This window comes from Polyodon spathula, chromosome 38, assembly GCF_017654505.1.
Source record: "Polyodon spathula isolate WHYD16114869_AA chromosome 38, ASM1765450v1, whole genome shotgun sequence".
NCBI lineage: Eukaryota > Metazoa > Chordata > Actinopteri > Acipenseriformes > Polyodontidae > Polyodon > Polyodon spathula.
The window spans coordinates 3,249,571-3,264,237 of record NC_054571.1 but is presented as its reverse complement, the minus strand read 5'-3'; the positions used below and the strand labels follow the sequence as shown (position 1 = coordinate 3,264,237).

Below are 14,667 nucleotides of genomic sequence, written 5' to 3'. Positions count from 1 at the left end.
CCTCAATTGATTGCCCCCCCCCCCCTTTCTCTTTCTTGATGATAATGTGTCTGGTTGCGACTTTGTTTAGACATGGCACACTGTTTCATTTTCTTAGGAATTTATGACCTGGGTTTTATTCTGCTCTTGTTAGGTATTTTAAGAATAAAAACACTTGCATCTTGTACTCGTGGTGAATTTAAATCAATAGTGACGTTAAATGGTTTCAGATCTCTTGTTTTCTTTTAAGCTGATTTAAAATGCTTTGTTTTTTCCTTTTCTTTCGTCTTACTGCAGGCTTTGTGTGAAACCCCCCTTCCTTCACTAGGCTGGGTAATTCAATCGCAGAGACGGGTTTGATCAGCCTTTTGTTACCTGAGTGCCTGATGAGTTCGAGGTGTTAGAGCGATCGTTATCGCTAGGCAAAGCTAGACCTTTCAATTCAATTGAGCTTTCTGTTAAAATCTACAACATCCACGATGTTTGCAATATATTTGCGATGACAAAGTCTATGTGATCTACACCGTGATGTCATATGACAAGGTAATGAGTAGCTAGGAACTGTAACAGATTACCGGTTCTCCTGGCCCACCCTTTAACCTCTTTTCCATGCGGACGGATTGACCCGGGTTCTCCCGCTTCCCTCCTGAGCCCCTTGCTGCTACCCCAAGCTGGGTTACACTGACGGATGTTGGCGGTTCTTTCCCAGCAAGCCTTGCAGCTAAGCTCCCATGCATTGGTTGACGCAACCGAAAGGGTGAACGCTAGTCCTTTGCATCTGGAAGCCCTGACAGTTCTTTGGAGCTCGGTGTTACTAACGACATGAGAATATTGAAGCACAGAAAAACCTGCTCATCCCGGCTGAAATGAGGGCGCTGATTACTCTGGAAGCACAGGCTTTAGTAATGAAGCTTTCTATTTAGCTTAGCGTGCTCATGTTAGGGAAGGGAATCTGTTGTGTGGCTGGGAGTGTGAAAATGGATTTCCTCTCTCCTCAGAGAAGTGCAAAGAGAGAGAGCGAGAGAGAGGGAGATAGAGAGAGGGAGAGTGCAGGTGTTGATGGCTTCACAGCATGGCCCTAAATGGAGACTGTGTTCTTATTCCAGGCTCTGTGGCTGACTCATCGTAGGGTGGGCCACTCCCTAAGAGAAAGGGTGCTCCCTCCAGTCCAGGGCAGGCTTGAGGCACGGAGACTGAACTGCTCCCTCCCTCACACCCCCTAAGAGAAAGGGTGCTCCCTCCAGTCCAGGGCAGGCACGGAGGCAGGGAGGCACGGAGACTGAACTCCCTCCCTCACCCCCTAAGACAGAGAACGGGCTCCTCCAGTCCAGGGACAGGCTTGAAGGCACTGAGACCCTCCCTCACCCCCCTAAGAGAAAGGGTGCTCCCTCCAGTCCAGGGCAGGCTTGAGGCACGGAGACTGAACTGCTCCCTCCCTCACCCCCCTAAGAGAAAGGGTGCTCCCTCCAGTCCAGGGCAGGCTTGAGGCACGGAGACTGACATATTCCCATTGATCTGCCATTTCTAAATACGATGATGTAAAAGGTACAAAAACAAGAACAGCTGGACCTTGCCTCTGTTCTGTGCATGGGTTAAAACTTTTCTTGTGGAATAAGTCATTTATCCTCTCATTGCCCTGGAAATGGCACAATTTGTTTCACACAAGACGGTTTACCAAGGTCAGTTGGCAAGATTAGCACCAATTAATTACACGCATAGGAACACCAATTGGTACTAATTAAGGATCAGCTTTAGAGGAGCGTGTTTTAATGACCTGGGGGGGGGGGGTCACCTCGTCCAATCAAAATCTGATTTGCATTTTCGGCTGATAATTAACCCCTTGTGTTCCAGAGTGGGCCACGGCACTCTGTGTATTTGTGTGTGTTTTGTATTTATACAATGACGTTTGCTCTTACAGTAGTTCATTGCAAAGTAAACGTTCAGGGCTATTGTTCTCAGAAGCCCTGCAGCTTTGTTGACTGCCGTGTCTAACAAATAGAAAAGTGGGGTCATTCTCTATGGAGCTTCCCTGTGTGAATGTCGAGGCATTGGGTGTGTGAGCAAATAATACAAAACGACAAGGCAAGCATAACATAGACGGGATTGGAAAAGGTCTCATAGCAAAGGTTACTGTCTGGAGCAGAGTCTCAGCTGGAAAAGACATTATAGCTGACATTACTCTTGGCAATTCCTGTCTCTGTAATTTCATTTGGGTTCCAGCCCACGCACTGCAGATTCGTTTCCTGTGCAGCAGGCATTAAGGTCCCACGTTTACGTCACATGAGGTTTGGTCCTCATCCCTTTCACACAGGATTATACGAAGCCTGGGGTGACAGTTTTTAGTGCTTTTGGGTTTCCTAGATAAATTGAATGCCCTCGTCTCTTACCATGTCCTGTTCCTTTCAATATTTCATGTTAGACTAAAAAACGTCACATTTTAAAATTGTCTGTTTCTCGTTACGTGTATGGGAAAACTACAAGGCATGATGAATTTCAGTATGTTAACATTATTCAGCAGGGTTAATTAATTAATAATAATCTTTATATAGCGCCTTTCATAGTGGAGCACCATCACAAAGCGCTTTACAAGATACCAGACTGGAGTGTGCGAGCCGTGCATCAGCTGCAGAGTCACTTACAACAACGTCTCACCCCAAAGACGCAGCACAAGGAGGTTCAGTGACTCGCTCAGGGTCACACACAGTGGCTGAGCTGGGATTTGAACAGAGTAGCTCCTGGTTACAAGGCCCGGTTCGCTAACCACTGGACCACACAGCCTCCATAATTCCATAGCGTGATGCTAAACTTTTGGCCAGAGCTGTATATGAAGACTGTTTGAGTAAACGCCATTGCGTGGCTGGGTGGGAATCTCGATCAATGTGACATGCTGCACAAGGTCCGGTCACATCCCAGATGATACATCGTGGCAAATGAGGTCTGGACACAAGAGCAAAACGAGAAGCGTGGACTGTGAGCGCAGACCCTCGTGCAGAAAGGGCTCCTGCAGCATTGACACGGTCACTGCATGATAAACTGCTGGGCACATCAAACGTTCACAAGGGCGCCTGGCAGGGCGGCACTGTGCTGGGGTGCAGATCCTGCTGGCGTGTCGCCATGGAAACAGTTTCTCTGTACTGGGGTGCCCAGCCTGTTTGCAAGTGTTAAATCTGCCAAGGATTCCCGTAGAGAGATTGTCAGCTGAATCGGTCACAAACCTGTAACTAACAGCTTCCCCGCACGCTGCAAAGAGGGAAAGAATTGCATTACAAAACCCTTTACTACGGATAACACTTTTATTTTTAACTAACTCCACCAATCTCTGTGCATCTTGTGTACGGATATCGCCCTCTGCATGTAAAGTATGACCCAATTCTAAAAGTTAAAACCACCAAGGCTGTGTTTAATGTCCGTTCCTGAGCTCAATCACTGTTTTGCTGGTCCATCATTTTCATGGTTATCACGGATTTCACCATCTCTGTGAAATGCATCCATAGTAACATGCAGCTCCCCCGTTTCTGAAAGAACAGGGCAAACACACATCATCTTTATCACTTAAAAATAAATACAGCAAACGCTTGCCTGATTGACGCACTGCCTGTTCCACTGCATTCACCTGGCAGCCAGTCTAGTGTGCTTCCACTAAATGATTGAAGGCTACCAATTCTCAGTGCTGCTGTAGTCCTAGCGCAATTCGCTTCTCAGACTAGGCAGCCCAACAAAATATATACTAATGCTATCTGCCATCTCTTTATTCAGCATGCATTTTGATACCTGTGTGTACAGTATATCATGCAGGCACAGGGATGTATACGTTCCTAAAATTAAAAAAGGGGTACTTTTGGAGTAAGTCAATTTATACCACCGGCTGTAAAAACAAATATTGTGTGTGTGTGGCAGGACAGGGCACCTGAGCCCAGAGTTAAGAAGACAGGGAAAGCTCTTCAGCATAATGGAATTTGTTAATGGGGTTTTGTGAGACATAATGAAGCATGTGCAGACTTGTGTTGAATCTAAATGTAACAATGTGCATTCTAAGTTGCAGGAAATTGCATATTTTAAAGTTAACATTATTTTAAAAATGAGGGGGGCGTGTCTCTCAAGTGCTCCTATTTTCATCCCTCAAGTGTTGGAGGGTATGTATTATCTCGAGAGAAAATTAGACATTTTGAATGCGAGAGCAAATCTTTTTTTTTTCAGCTTTATGAAATACTATGTTTAATCGTGAACTCGAAATGCTGTGAAATAATAAATGAATTAACCATGAAAACAACACAGGCCTAACAGCCAGTGAATGCGTGCTGTACAGAGCGTCTCTTGTTAAGGCTGACTTTATTTCACACAGTTTAGAGCAGCCAAAAAGATTGCTTCGTGTCACATTCCTCTCGGAGATCACTTCTAACACACAGCGTGCTGGCTTCAACAATCACTTCTTCTGCTGTGGATAACCCAATCCAATGGGGTTCCTGCCAACACCTTAATAATTACCATGGAGAGGAGACCATTCGACCCTGCCAACGCCAGTCTCGTGCCTAACAGCTGACTGAGCCCCGACTGTCATTACACAAGAGGAGCTGTTATCTACTAATATTGGACGCGGCTTTCTCCCAGACAAAATGAGATGGGAGTGGTGTAGGGACCAACCCAGACGCAGCTTCACTGTAACAAATGAGCCTTCAGCGCTTTCCCTCAGGGAATGTGTTTTTACTATTGGCCCTGTGTTGATGGCTGGCTCCAGGAATCGGCTTGTTTGCGGTGAAGGATCCCAGTGATCGGACCGTCAAGCTTAGGTCAATGCCTAGGTCATCACTGACCTTGCAATGCCAACCTGATGCCACTGCGGCTGCTCTTGTGCTCCCATTCCCTCTTTGGCATGTTCAGTATCCAAATTCCCCCTCCTGTTTTTTAACAGCATAAACGCTGTGTCTCTGTGAGCGCTCCCTGCAGATTGCAATCCCCACGGGCTAGCTTTCCGTGTCTGTAGCAAGAAGACTTGAGAAGAGCAATTAGGAGAACAGAAATTGAAAAGGACCCTGTGCTGCAGTTTCCTTGTAAACAGCCCCCCTTGACACACACACACGCACACACACACACGCCGCTGGGTTATGGCTGCCGTCCTTGGCTGTGCAAGATCAGGCTTCCCCACAGCACTTAAAGACAGTGACAAGAGCTCCCGAGACAAAAGAGAAACACATTATCCTTACTGCCTGAACCAGCAGAAGAGGCAGCTTTCAAGCTATCATAAAGAGGATAGCTTCGAGAGCGTACAGGCTTACCCTGTGGAAACATTCTCCCGAGGACTGAAGAGCATTGAAAACATTGCATAATTAAACCTGGCAGGATCCCGCATGTTTGAGCTGCCACATTTCCTTTAGGTTTGTGGATAAATAGCTCAGGAGTGACTAATTGAACCTGTTAATGGTTTAAAGGGCTTCACAGGAAGAGTTATTGCCCCTATCTAGGGATGCATGAGCCCAGTGTTGGGGATATAGTGAAGCCCTCGAGTACATGCACAGAGATATTTTTCTTATTTTTTAACCAAGTCTCATTTTGGACTCTGGATTGCATTCAATGCAAACCCTTTATAGCTGCTGAACACGCATTAGTGCACAACAAACTCTTACAGAGCGCACAGACCTGTTATTGAGAGAACCGGTTCTAGCATTGCGATGAAACTTCGTATCTTTTAGCTCAATTAACTCAGTGTAGGGTTTGGTAGCACACTTGACTCGGTATCAGAATCTGCTGAGCTATGGAAGAGCCACGTGTCTTTCAGGCTGGCACGCTGGGTTTGGCATCTCCACCCATGGCTCGGATGTATGTTACTTGTTTTCATGTGTAGATAGTGAGCGTTTTAATTACGAGCTTGTCGTTGTGTGTTTTTTTTCTATTCCAGGGTGCAGGTGGAGTTCTACGTCAACGAAAACACTTTCAAGGAGCGCCTGAAGCTGTTCTTCATCAAAAACCAGCGATCAAGTAAGCACTGGACTCTCCTGCAATGTTAGCTGCAACAGTGGTGCGCTGGGTCGCTGTGTCCCACCTCTGCTTGCTGCTGTGTTTCAGGTCTGCGGGTGCGGCTGTTTAATTTCTCCCTGAAGCTGCTGAGCTGCCTGCTGTACATCGTGAGGGTGCTGCTGGACGACCCGAGGGAAGGGCGTGGAGGCTGGTGAGACTCTCCCATCGTAGTAGACAGGGTTCGAAAAACACAGAAGCCCTGCACCCAGTCCTGGAGTTCACAAGTCCCCTTCAATAAGCATGTCATTGAAACGATCTGGGCTTGGCTGCACCATGTGTGTGATTGCAAACTTCACAAGCTTTGCTTTGACCCTTTACCTTCATTTTTTCCTTGTGGGTTTAGAGCCCATTGCTGCAGACAGGAGTGTGGAATCAGGCTCATGTACATGCATGAATAACCCTTACTAGTAAATCTACAGAATCTGTTCATTCAGAGCAGGTTTACCTGACTCTTCAAACTCCTGGCACCTACCTGGTCATTTCAATACCTGAACAAGGGGAGTTCTGAACCCCAGGACTGGGTGCAGCAGCAGCAGCAGCGCTAGTGTGAGTTTCTAACCCTGCTCAAACTCCTGGCTCCTGATCATTTCAATATTAATAAACTTCATTAAGGGGAGCTCTGAACCCCAGGACTGGGTGCAGACAGGCAGTGGATCATGGTCACGAGAACACCTGATTCTTGTGGTCATTAGCAGACAACCTGTCACTAAAACACTGAAGCAGAATGTTGGCACGTGTTTGCCATCATTAGTGTCCATGCGTCCACGAGGCAGACCCTCACAGACAGTTACCTTGGAGACACAGTAGAGACGCTGATCAGGGACCAGGGACATCTATAGTCAAGAAGGGCAGTGGAGCTGTCAAAAGTCAACAGGTTAAAGAAGAATAGAGATTCGCAGTTTAATTGATTAATCAGTTATTGATTGTTTTTATTTTGCAAGCCTTAATTAATTATTGATTGATATGGCTTCTGGTAGACTTGCAATATAATTTTGGAATTTCTTTGATCTCAATCCCATAACTCTAGGTGATGCAAAACATGCTTCCCATAAATCCTTTATTTCTAACATTCTTAATTCAGACTTTTTTTTTTATTTTTATGTTGAAACTCATTGACACTGTGTTATGAACGGCGCTATAGAAACAGAAATGCATTGAAATACATTGAGATTGAAATACCTGTGCTTTCTGCTTTTGTTGTAGCTGGGGGTGTCCGAAACAGCAGAATAACTCCACCTACCAGCACAGTCAGTTTGACTGGTGAGTGCCGTTCTCTCTGCAAGGACTATCCATCAACGCTCAGACATTCAGCTTTATAGATTTTAAAATGCAAGGTCTAATATATTATAATATGTTTAGTAAATATGTTATTGACTCAAGATAAACACATACGGACAAAATACATTTAGAAAAATAACAATACATATATATTTATATATGAGTGTCATTATAATATTGTCATTATAATATTAGAAAACTACTGCATCAGTTATTGTATTGGGCCTGGTAAATCTGGTGCATTGCCCTCGATGATTTTTATAACTGTCAGCTGCAGAGACTGTGCCAGATGAGACAGCTTGATGCCACAGCGCCAGTGAGTGGCAAGCTTTGAGACAATCAAAGAGATGAACGTTAATGTGTGGGTCGCGGGATCAAGACCGCTGTTACCCCACAGACATGCTCCTGCTTCACAGAAGCAGATCAATACTCCTGGAGGCTCTGTGTGAACAAACACCTCACAACAACAGCGGGACTGAGTGCTGTAGCGCATTTATTATTATTATTATTATTATTATTATTATTATTATTATTATTATTATTATTATTATTATTATTATTTATTTGGCAGATGTTTTTATCAGATGTTAGAGGGCAATACAAGGTTACAATGCAAAATTCTATATTTAAATTCAATTTAAAGCAAGTGCAAATAATAACACTGCTAGAATACAATATGAACTAGGACGCAACAAGTTAGTATTGCAATGAGTTAGATCTACAATGACATGTTAGCAGTGCAGGGATAGTGCATCAGCTGAGGATCCAGTAATGTGGTGCTGAGGGCAGGTGAGTCCAGTGCAGGAGGGGTAGATCAAGGGCAGTCTGAACCGGTGCTACACTTCAAAGGTAGCGTTGTGTGTAAATAGCTGATTGGATGAAGCCTCTGGGAGTTTGCGAAGCTGCTGTCTAGTTGTTTAGTTATTTAAATCATGTAAATGATGTCCTTGTTCTTGGTTGGTTGGCTTCAATAAGCACTAAAACAAATGCCACTGAATGTGTGGGGACACTTTCAACTGCAAGGGAAATAACTAAGCAAGCAGCCAAGAGTTTAGCATGTGTTAACACAACGCTATTCAGCAGGTTTCATTCGACTTTCTGAAGCTAAATGTATTAATTCCACAAGGTGATGCAAAACCTTTGCCCGTATATATATGTATGTGTGTGTGTGTGTGTGTGTGTGTGTGTGTGTGTGTGTGTGTGTGTGTGTGTGTGTGTGTGTGTGTGTGTGTGTGTGTGTGTGTGTGTGTGTGTGTATATATATATATATATATATATATATATAATTTTGTCAGTGGTGATCCCTGACGTGTGGCCGCTGCCCTGATTAAACTGGGGTCTTCTCACTATTTCAGGGTTCACATCATCTGGGTCAACAGACCGCTACCACTGTGGGCTTTGCAGGTAACGTAGAGAAGTTACTTTCTTTTTCATTTTCTGGTTTTATATGTTCATTGGGATCCCTTCTAATGGACCAGAAACACACAGCAGAACAACCTGCAATGAGGTATATTATTGATCAGCAGCCTTTCAGAACGACCTGCAATGAGGTATATTATTGATCAGGATCCTTTCAGAACAACCTGCAATGAGGTATATTATTGATCAGGATCCTTTCAGAACGACCTGCAATGAGGTATATTATTGATCAGGATCCTTTCAGAACGACCTGCAATGAGGTATATTATTGATCAGGATCCTTTCAGAACGACCTGCAATGATATTATTGATCAGTAGAACGACCTGCAATGAGGTATATTATTGATCAGGATCCTTTCAGAACGACCTGCAATGAGGTATATTATTGATCAGGATCCTTTCAGAACGACCTGCAATGAGGTATATTATTGAACTGATCAGGATCCTTTCAGAACGACCTGCAGTGAGGAGCTTGAAGTTCAATACATTACTGCTGCCTGATATCAGCAAGACAGCACCTATTAGTGACCGTGTAGAGTCAGGGGCGATGTATTCATGAGAAGGGAGCTCAGATCGTTCAGAGCACATGATCATTTCAATACTGTCTTTAAACAAGGGGAGTTCAGAAACAGAGGACTGGCTGTGAGTTTCAAGCTCTAGAACTGTAGATATTTATTATTAAGCTTCCAAGCCAAAGGCTGGCAAGCCTATTCTTATTGTTAAAGTTTTTTTAGTTTTTCTGTTTTTTGGGGTTTTTTTTGTTTTTTCTTCCCAAACTTTAAACTGCTGTTCCGAAGCTGAGTGCCTGATCAGGTTCTGACTTGGCAGGTAACAAGCTGGATTCAATGGCTGTCAGATGCTCAAAAAATTTTGCTGCTGCGTCCTTGCAATTGGAGCCGTGATGCATTTTTCGATAAAACCTTTCGAAATCTTCTTCTTGGGAACCGGACAAGAGATTGATCTGAAACTCGTCACATATCATCAGCATCCAAACCTACATCAAGTTGGCAAAGCAGAAGTTGCTGTGATAAATTTTAATATCCAAATGGCTGCCACAAACGCGCCCTTAACAGCAAACTGCTGGTATTTGAACACTGTTTGACCAACAAACTCCAAACTTGGTAGTTATCGTCCCAGTAACAATGGGATACAAATATGTGAAAATGGTGATGTTTTATAAAACAAGATGGCCGCCAGTTATACGTTTACATTTGAAATTTAAACCTGCGTCAGTAGACAAACGATTTACTTGACTAACTGCAAACTTCACAAGCATCTTCCCTGATACTGTATCAATACAACTGACTTTTAAAAAAATGGTGTTGACCTGAAACCAAAATGGCTGTTTAATGCATTTTTTTAACTAAACTCGCTTCTTCCAATAATTGCTTAAATGTTTGATACTGGTCCTGGGGCTTGGAAGCTGTAAAACTGCCTGGCAGTTCTAGTTATTATTATTATTATTATTATTATTATTATTATTTATTATTATTATTATTATTATTATTATTATTATTATGTTTTATTTTAACATTGGTGTTAAGACCTTGCTGTAAAGCTTCTGTAATTTTTAAAAGCCATGTATACCTTCTTCTTTGTAACATCTATTTGTATTACTTTTGCACAATTCATGTCTTTTTTCCTCCCCAGGTTTTAGTGGCACTGATCAGCCTGTCCGAGACCATGTTGCTTGTCTATCTCAGCTATAAGGTATGTGTGCTGAATGTTTTATTTTAACTCTACCGTATAATCTGGAATATAAGACCCTGTTCCCTGTACAGTATATGCTTGAATATTGCCGCATCCACTAAGCAGAAGACAAAAAAGTCAGGTGTAAGAATAAAAAAGCTATTAATAACAACACCAGCTTACTGAAGATTAGTAGGTGAACAAAAGCATATTAATGCATAACAATATAAGAAAATGTACAACGAGAGGAGGCCATTTGTCCAGTTCCTAGTGGCTTAAAGGACAACCCATTCCATCCCCTCACCACTCTCTGTGAAGAAGAGTCTCCTTCAGCAACATGACTAGGTAACCCATTCCATCCCCTCCCCACTCTCTGTGTGAAGAAGAGTCTCCTTCAGCAACATGACTAGGTAACCCATTCCATCCCCTCCCCACTCTCTGTGTGACTTCCATTCCCTCACCACTCTCTGTGTGAAGAAGAGTCTCCTTCAGCAACATGACTAGGTAACCCATTCCATCCCCTCCCCACTCTCTGTGTGAAGAAGAGTCTCCTTCAACAACATGACTAGGTAACCCATTCCATCCCCTCACCACTCTCTGTGTGAAGAAGAGTCTCCTTCAGCAACATGACTAGGTAACCCATTCCATCCCCTCCCCACTCTCTGTGTGAAGAAGAGTCTCCTTCAGCAACATGACTAGGTAACCCATTCCATCCCCTCCCCACTCTCTGTGTGAAGAAGAGTCTCCTTCAGCAACATGACTAGGTAACCCATTCCATCCCCTCACCACTCTCTGTGTGAAGAAGAGTCTCCTTCAGCAACATGACTAGGTAACCCATTCCATCCCCTCACCACTCTCTGTGTGAAGAAGAGTCTCCTTCAGCAACATGACTAGGTAACCCATTCCATCCCCTCACCACTCTCTGTGTGAAGAAGAGTCTCCTTCAGCAACATGACTAGGTAACCCATTCCATCCCCTCACCACTCTCTGTGTGAAGAAGAGTCTCCTTCAGCAACATGACTAGGTAACCCATTCCATCCCCTCCCCACTCTCTGTGTGAAGAAGAGTCTCCTTCAGCAACATGACTAGGTAACCCATTCCATCCCCTCACCACTCTCTGTGTGAAGAAGAGTCTCCTTCAGCAACATGACTAGGTAACCCATTCCATCCCCTCCCCACTCTCTGTGTGAAGAAGAGTCTCCTTCAGCAACATGACTAGGTAACCCTTTCCATCCCCTCCCCACTCTCTGTATGCACGCTCGATCCATTAAATGCACTATACTGTCCCACAAATAAAACCCATTTGCAGTTACTTGCCCAGCAGTTTCCAAACGATTGCCCTGCAGTTACACTGGAACACGTGGCCTGGGCCTGAAATTACTTCTCATTAGGAAAGTGACTTCTGTAATCAACAGTCTGTGCTCTGAGCTGACCCCTGACCCTTGTCCTCCTCGTTTCCAGGGCAACGTGTGGGAGCAGGTGCTGCGAGTGCCGTTTATCCTGGAAATGATCAGTGCAGTCCCCTTCATGATTACAGTGAGTGTCTGCACCAGCTGGCAGGAGAGGCTCTTTCCCGCCGAGCGGCCTTGCATGGCAAAGGCAGGACAGCAAAGTAGATTGAAGACACAGAAAAAGACTTCTAGTTGAAACGTGTGTCTTTTTAATTCAGCAGGTCTCTTTTCAGAGTTTCTAAATCTAGCACCTGCTGAGTGTTCAGTAGTTATGGGGGGACGTAGGGAATAGCCGCCTGTGTTCAAAACGGTGTTTGTTTCAGCCACCGGGCGCAATGTTGCAGGGGGACAGGTCAGGACAGAGAAAGAACACGGGCGAGAGCTCTAGGATTCCACCCCCATGGCAAGGTGAAACTGGGTTGAAATGGGGGATAAACTGACACACAAAACTGCAAGCCTACCTATAGCCTGTATGGTTTTCGTTTGGGTCTGCACGATCAGCCACGTGTGCCTGTCTGCCAGTCTTGCAGGTTCGTTTTTTTTAATATCTCTGTGTTTTTTTGCTGAATGTGACTGACAGGGTGTCAGTCAGGGTGATTGACAGCCTTTTATTGCAGCAGTGACTCTTTGACTGAAAACGATTCTCCTGGCTTCAATTGCTAAGTGGCAGCGCGACTCTGACACTAACTGAGAAGCCGCTGTTTATGGAAAAATATACAGAGACAGCACATTTAGATCTGGTAATGGGCAGTGTGCTGTGAAGAATAAGCAGACCGGAGATCGCAGGCTAGAATTTAAATGGCAGGTTCCATTCTTTCTAAGGGTTACGTTACTAGTGTAGGGGAATTAGTAGATCGAGCCCAGGGAATAAGTTGATCAGATGTATTAACTAAAGATAAATCATTTAAAATTAAAGTTTAGATGTCTGTTCGTTTAACAAACGTTAGGGCAACTCGAGATGTTTTTGTTACATATTGAACGTGAAAGCAGTACTGTAAGGATAGGTACGTGAGAGATTATCACCAAGTTAAAGCACGATTTTCAGTCATGGACAAAATTGAGCCCCATGCTGCGGTTACTAACTTAGACCGCGATTGCATTATTTATTACGCGCTTTGCTCTTTCATTTATATTTACAGACAATATTTCAACCTAGTTATAGGCTACTTGACAAAACTCCTGTTCCTATTAAAAATAAAAACCAAAAAAAAAAAATACGTGTTTACTGACTTAGCTATCCTGTTTGGTGATTTTAGGATGTTAACGTTTTGTATTATAAGCTGATAGTTAACGCTAACTGACAAAATAATAATAAATCCTTGCAATACTACAATAATATTGTATGTCATTAGAATAAATTACTAAAACATTTTCATTTTGATTAAAGATTGAATTTAGTCAAGAAATGCGGGTGACTGACCTGCCCTCGCCCGACTTCCAAGCAGCCTGCAGTCTCCTTCATTGACACCAGCAACGGAAGGAAACAGCAGAGAGGCTGCAGGTTGACAGACTGGGCTAGAGTGTTGCAGGAGGGACATGTTAATGGTGACACTCTGGTGTACCGGCTGTACTTAGAGAGTAGACATGTTTGAGAGCTCTATAGAGGACAGCAAAGTCACCAGGAATGTGATGACTGGAACAGAAAAGCAGGACTCTGAATAACAAGAAGAATACATGAGTTGTGATAGCGCTACTGTTTCAGACTCTTAATCTCGGCATGGTATGTGCAGCGTTATTACTGCACAAACTGTCCGAAAAGCCATTGGTAAGGCACAGCATGCCAGCGATGGCAGCACAGCGGGTGTGGATCAGGTGTTGCACGGTGCAGGGGCTCCTCTGTGCCGCTGGGATTAGCAGGCGTATCCCAGTTCATACCTCTTTGTGTCTTGTGTTTTTTCACAGGTTGTTTTGCCTTCTCTCAGGAACCTGTTCATCCCTGTGTTTCTGAACTGCTGGCTCGCCAAGCATGCTCTGGAAAACATGATAGTAAGTAAAGAGCACGCGCACGCACACTGAGACGCACGCACACACTGAGACACACACACACACACTGAGACACACACACACACACACACACTGAGACACACACACACACACACACACACTGACACACACACACACACTGAGACACACACACACACACACACACACACACAGACACACTGAGACACACACACACACACACACACACACACACACACACACACACACACACACACACTGAGACGCACGCACACACTGAGACACACACACACACACACACACACACACACACACACACACACACACTGACACACACACACACACACACACACACACACACACACACACACACACACACACACACACACACACACACACACACACACACACACACTGACACACACACACACACACACACACACACACACACACACACACACACACACACACACACAGACGCACGCACACACACACTGACACACACACACACACACACACACACACACACACACACACACACACACACACACACACACACACACACTGACACACACACACACACACACACACACACACACACACACTGACACACACACACACTGAGACACACACACACACACACACACACACACACACACACACACACACACACACACTAAGACGCACACACACACTGACACACACACACACACACACACACACACACACACACACACACACACACACACTGAGACGCACGCACACACTGAGAGCCTTTCACACACACACACACACACAAGAACCATCCACTTCCCACCAATGCAGTGAGGCTATATAAAAGGGAAGTAAAATGTTAGGTTAGGTTGCCTATAATGTT

The 14,667-nt window shown here is 44.4% G+C and overlaps 1 protein-coding gene across 3 annotated transcripts in view; it reads left to right on the top strand.

Annotated features, from left to right (window-relative positions):
* LOC121304597 (potassium channel subfamily T member 2) overlaps positions 1–14,667 on the top strand; it is an 89,063-nt gene that overhangs the window by 36,329 nt on the left and 38,067 nt on the right. For all 3 annotated transcript variants that reach the window (XM_041235812.1, XM_041235810.1, XM_041235811.1), the window contains exons 2-8: positions 5,873–5,952; positions 6,040–6,142; positions 7,195–7,251; positions 8,625–8,673; positions 10,339–10,398; positions 11,839–11,913; positions 13,731–13,814. In XM_041235812.1, coding sequence (XP_041091746.1) covers positions 5,873–5,952; positions 6,040–6,142; positions 7,195–7,251; positions 8,625–8,673; positions 10,339–10,398; positions 11,839–11,913; positions 13,731–13,814 — 508 coding nt within the window. The remainder of the gene's footprint in view (positions 1–5,872; positions 5,953–6,039; positions 6,143–7,194; positions 7,252–8,624; positions 8,674–10,338; positions 10,399–11,838; positions 11,914–13,730; positions 13,815–14,667) is intronic.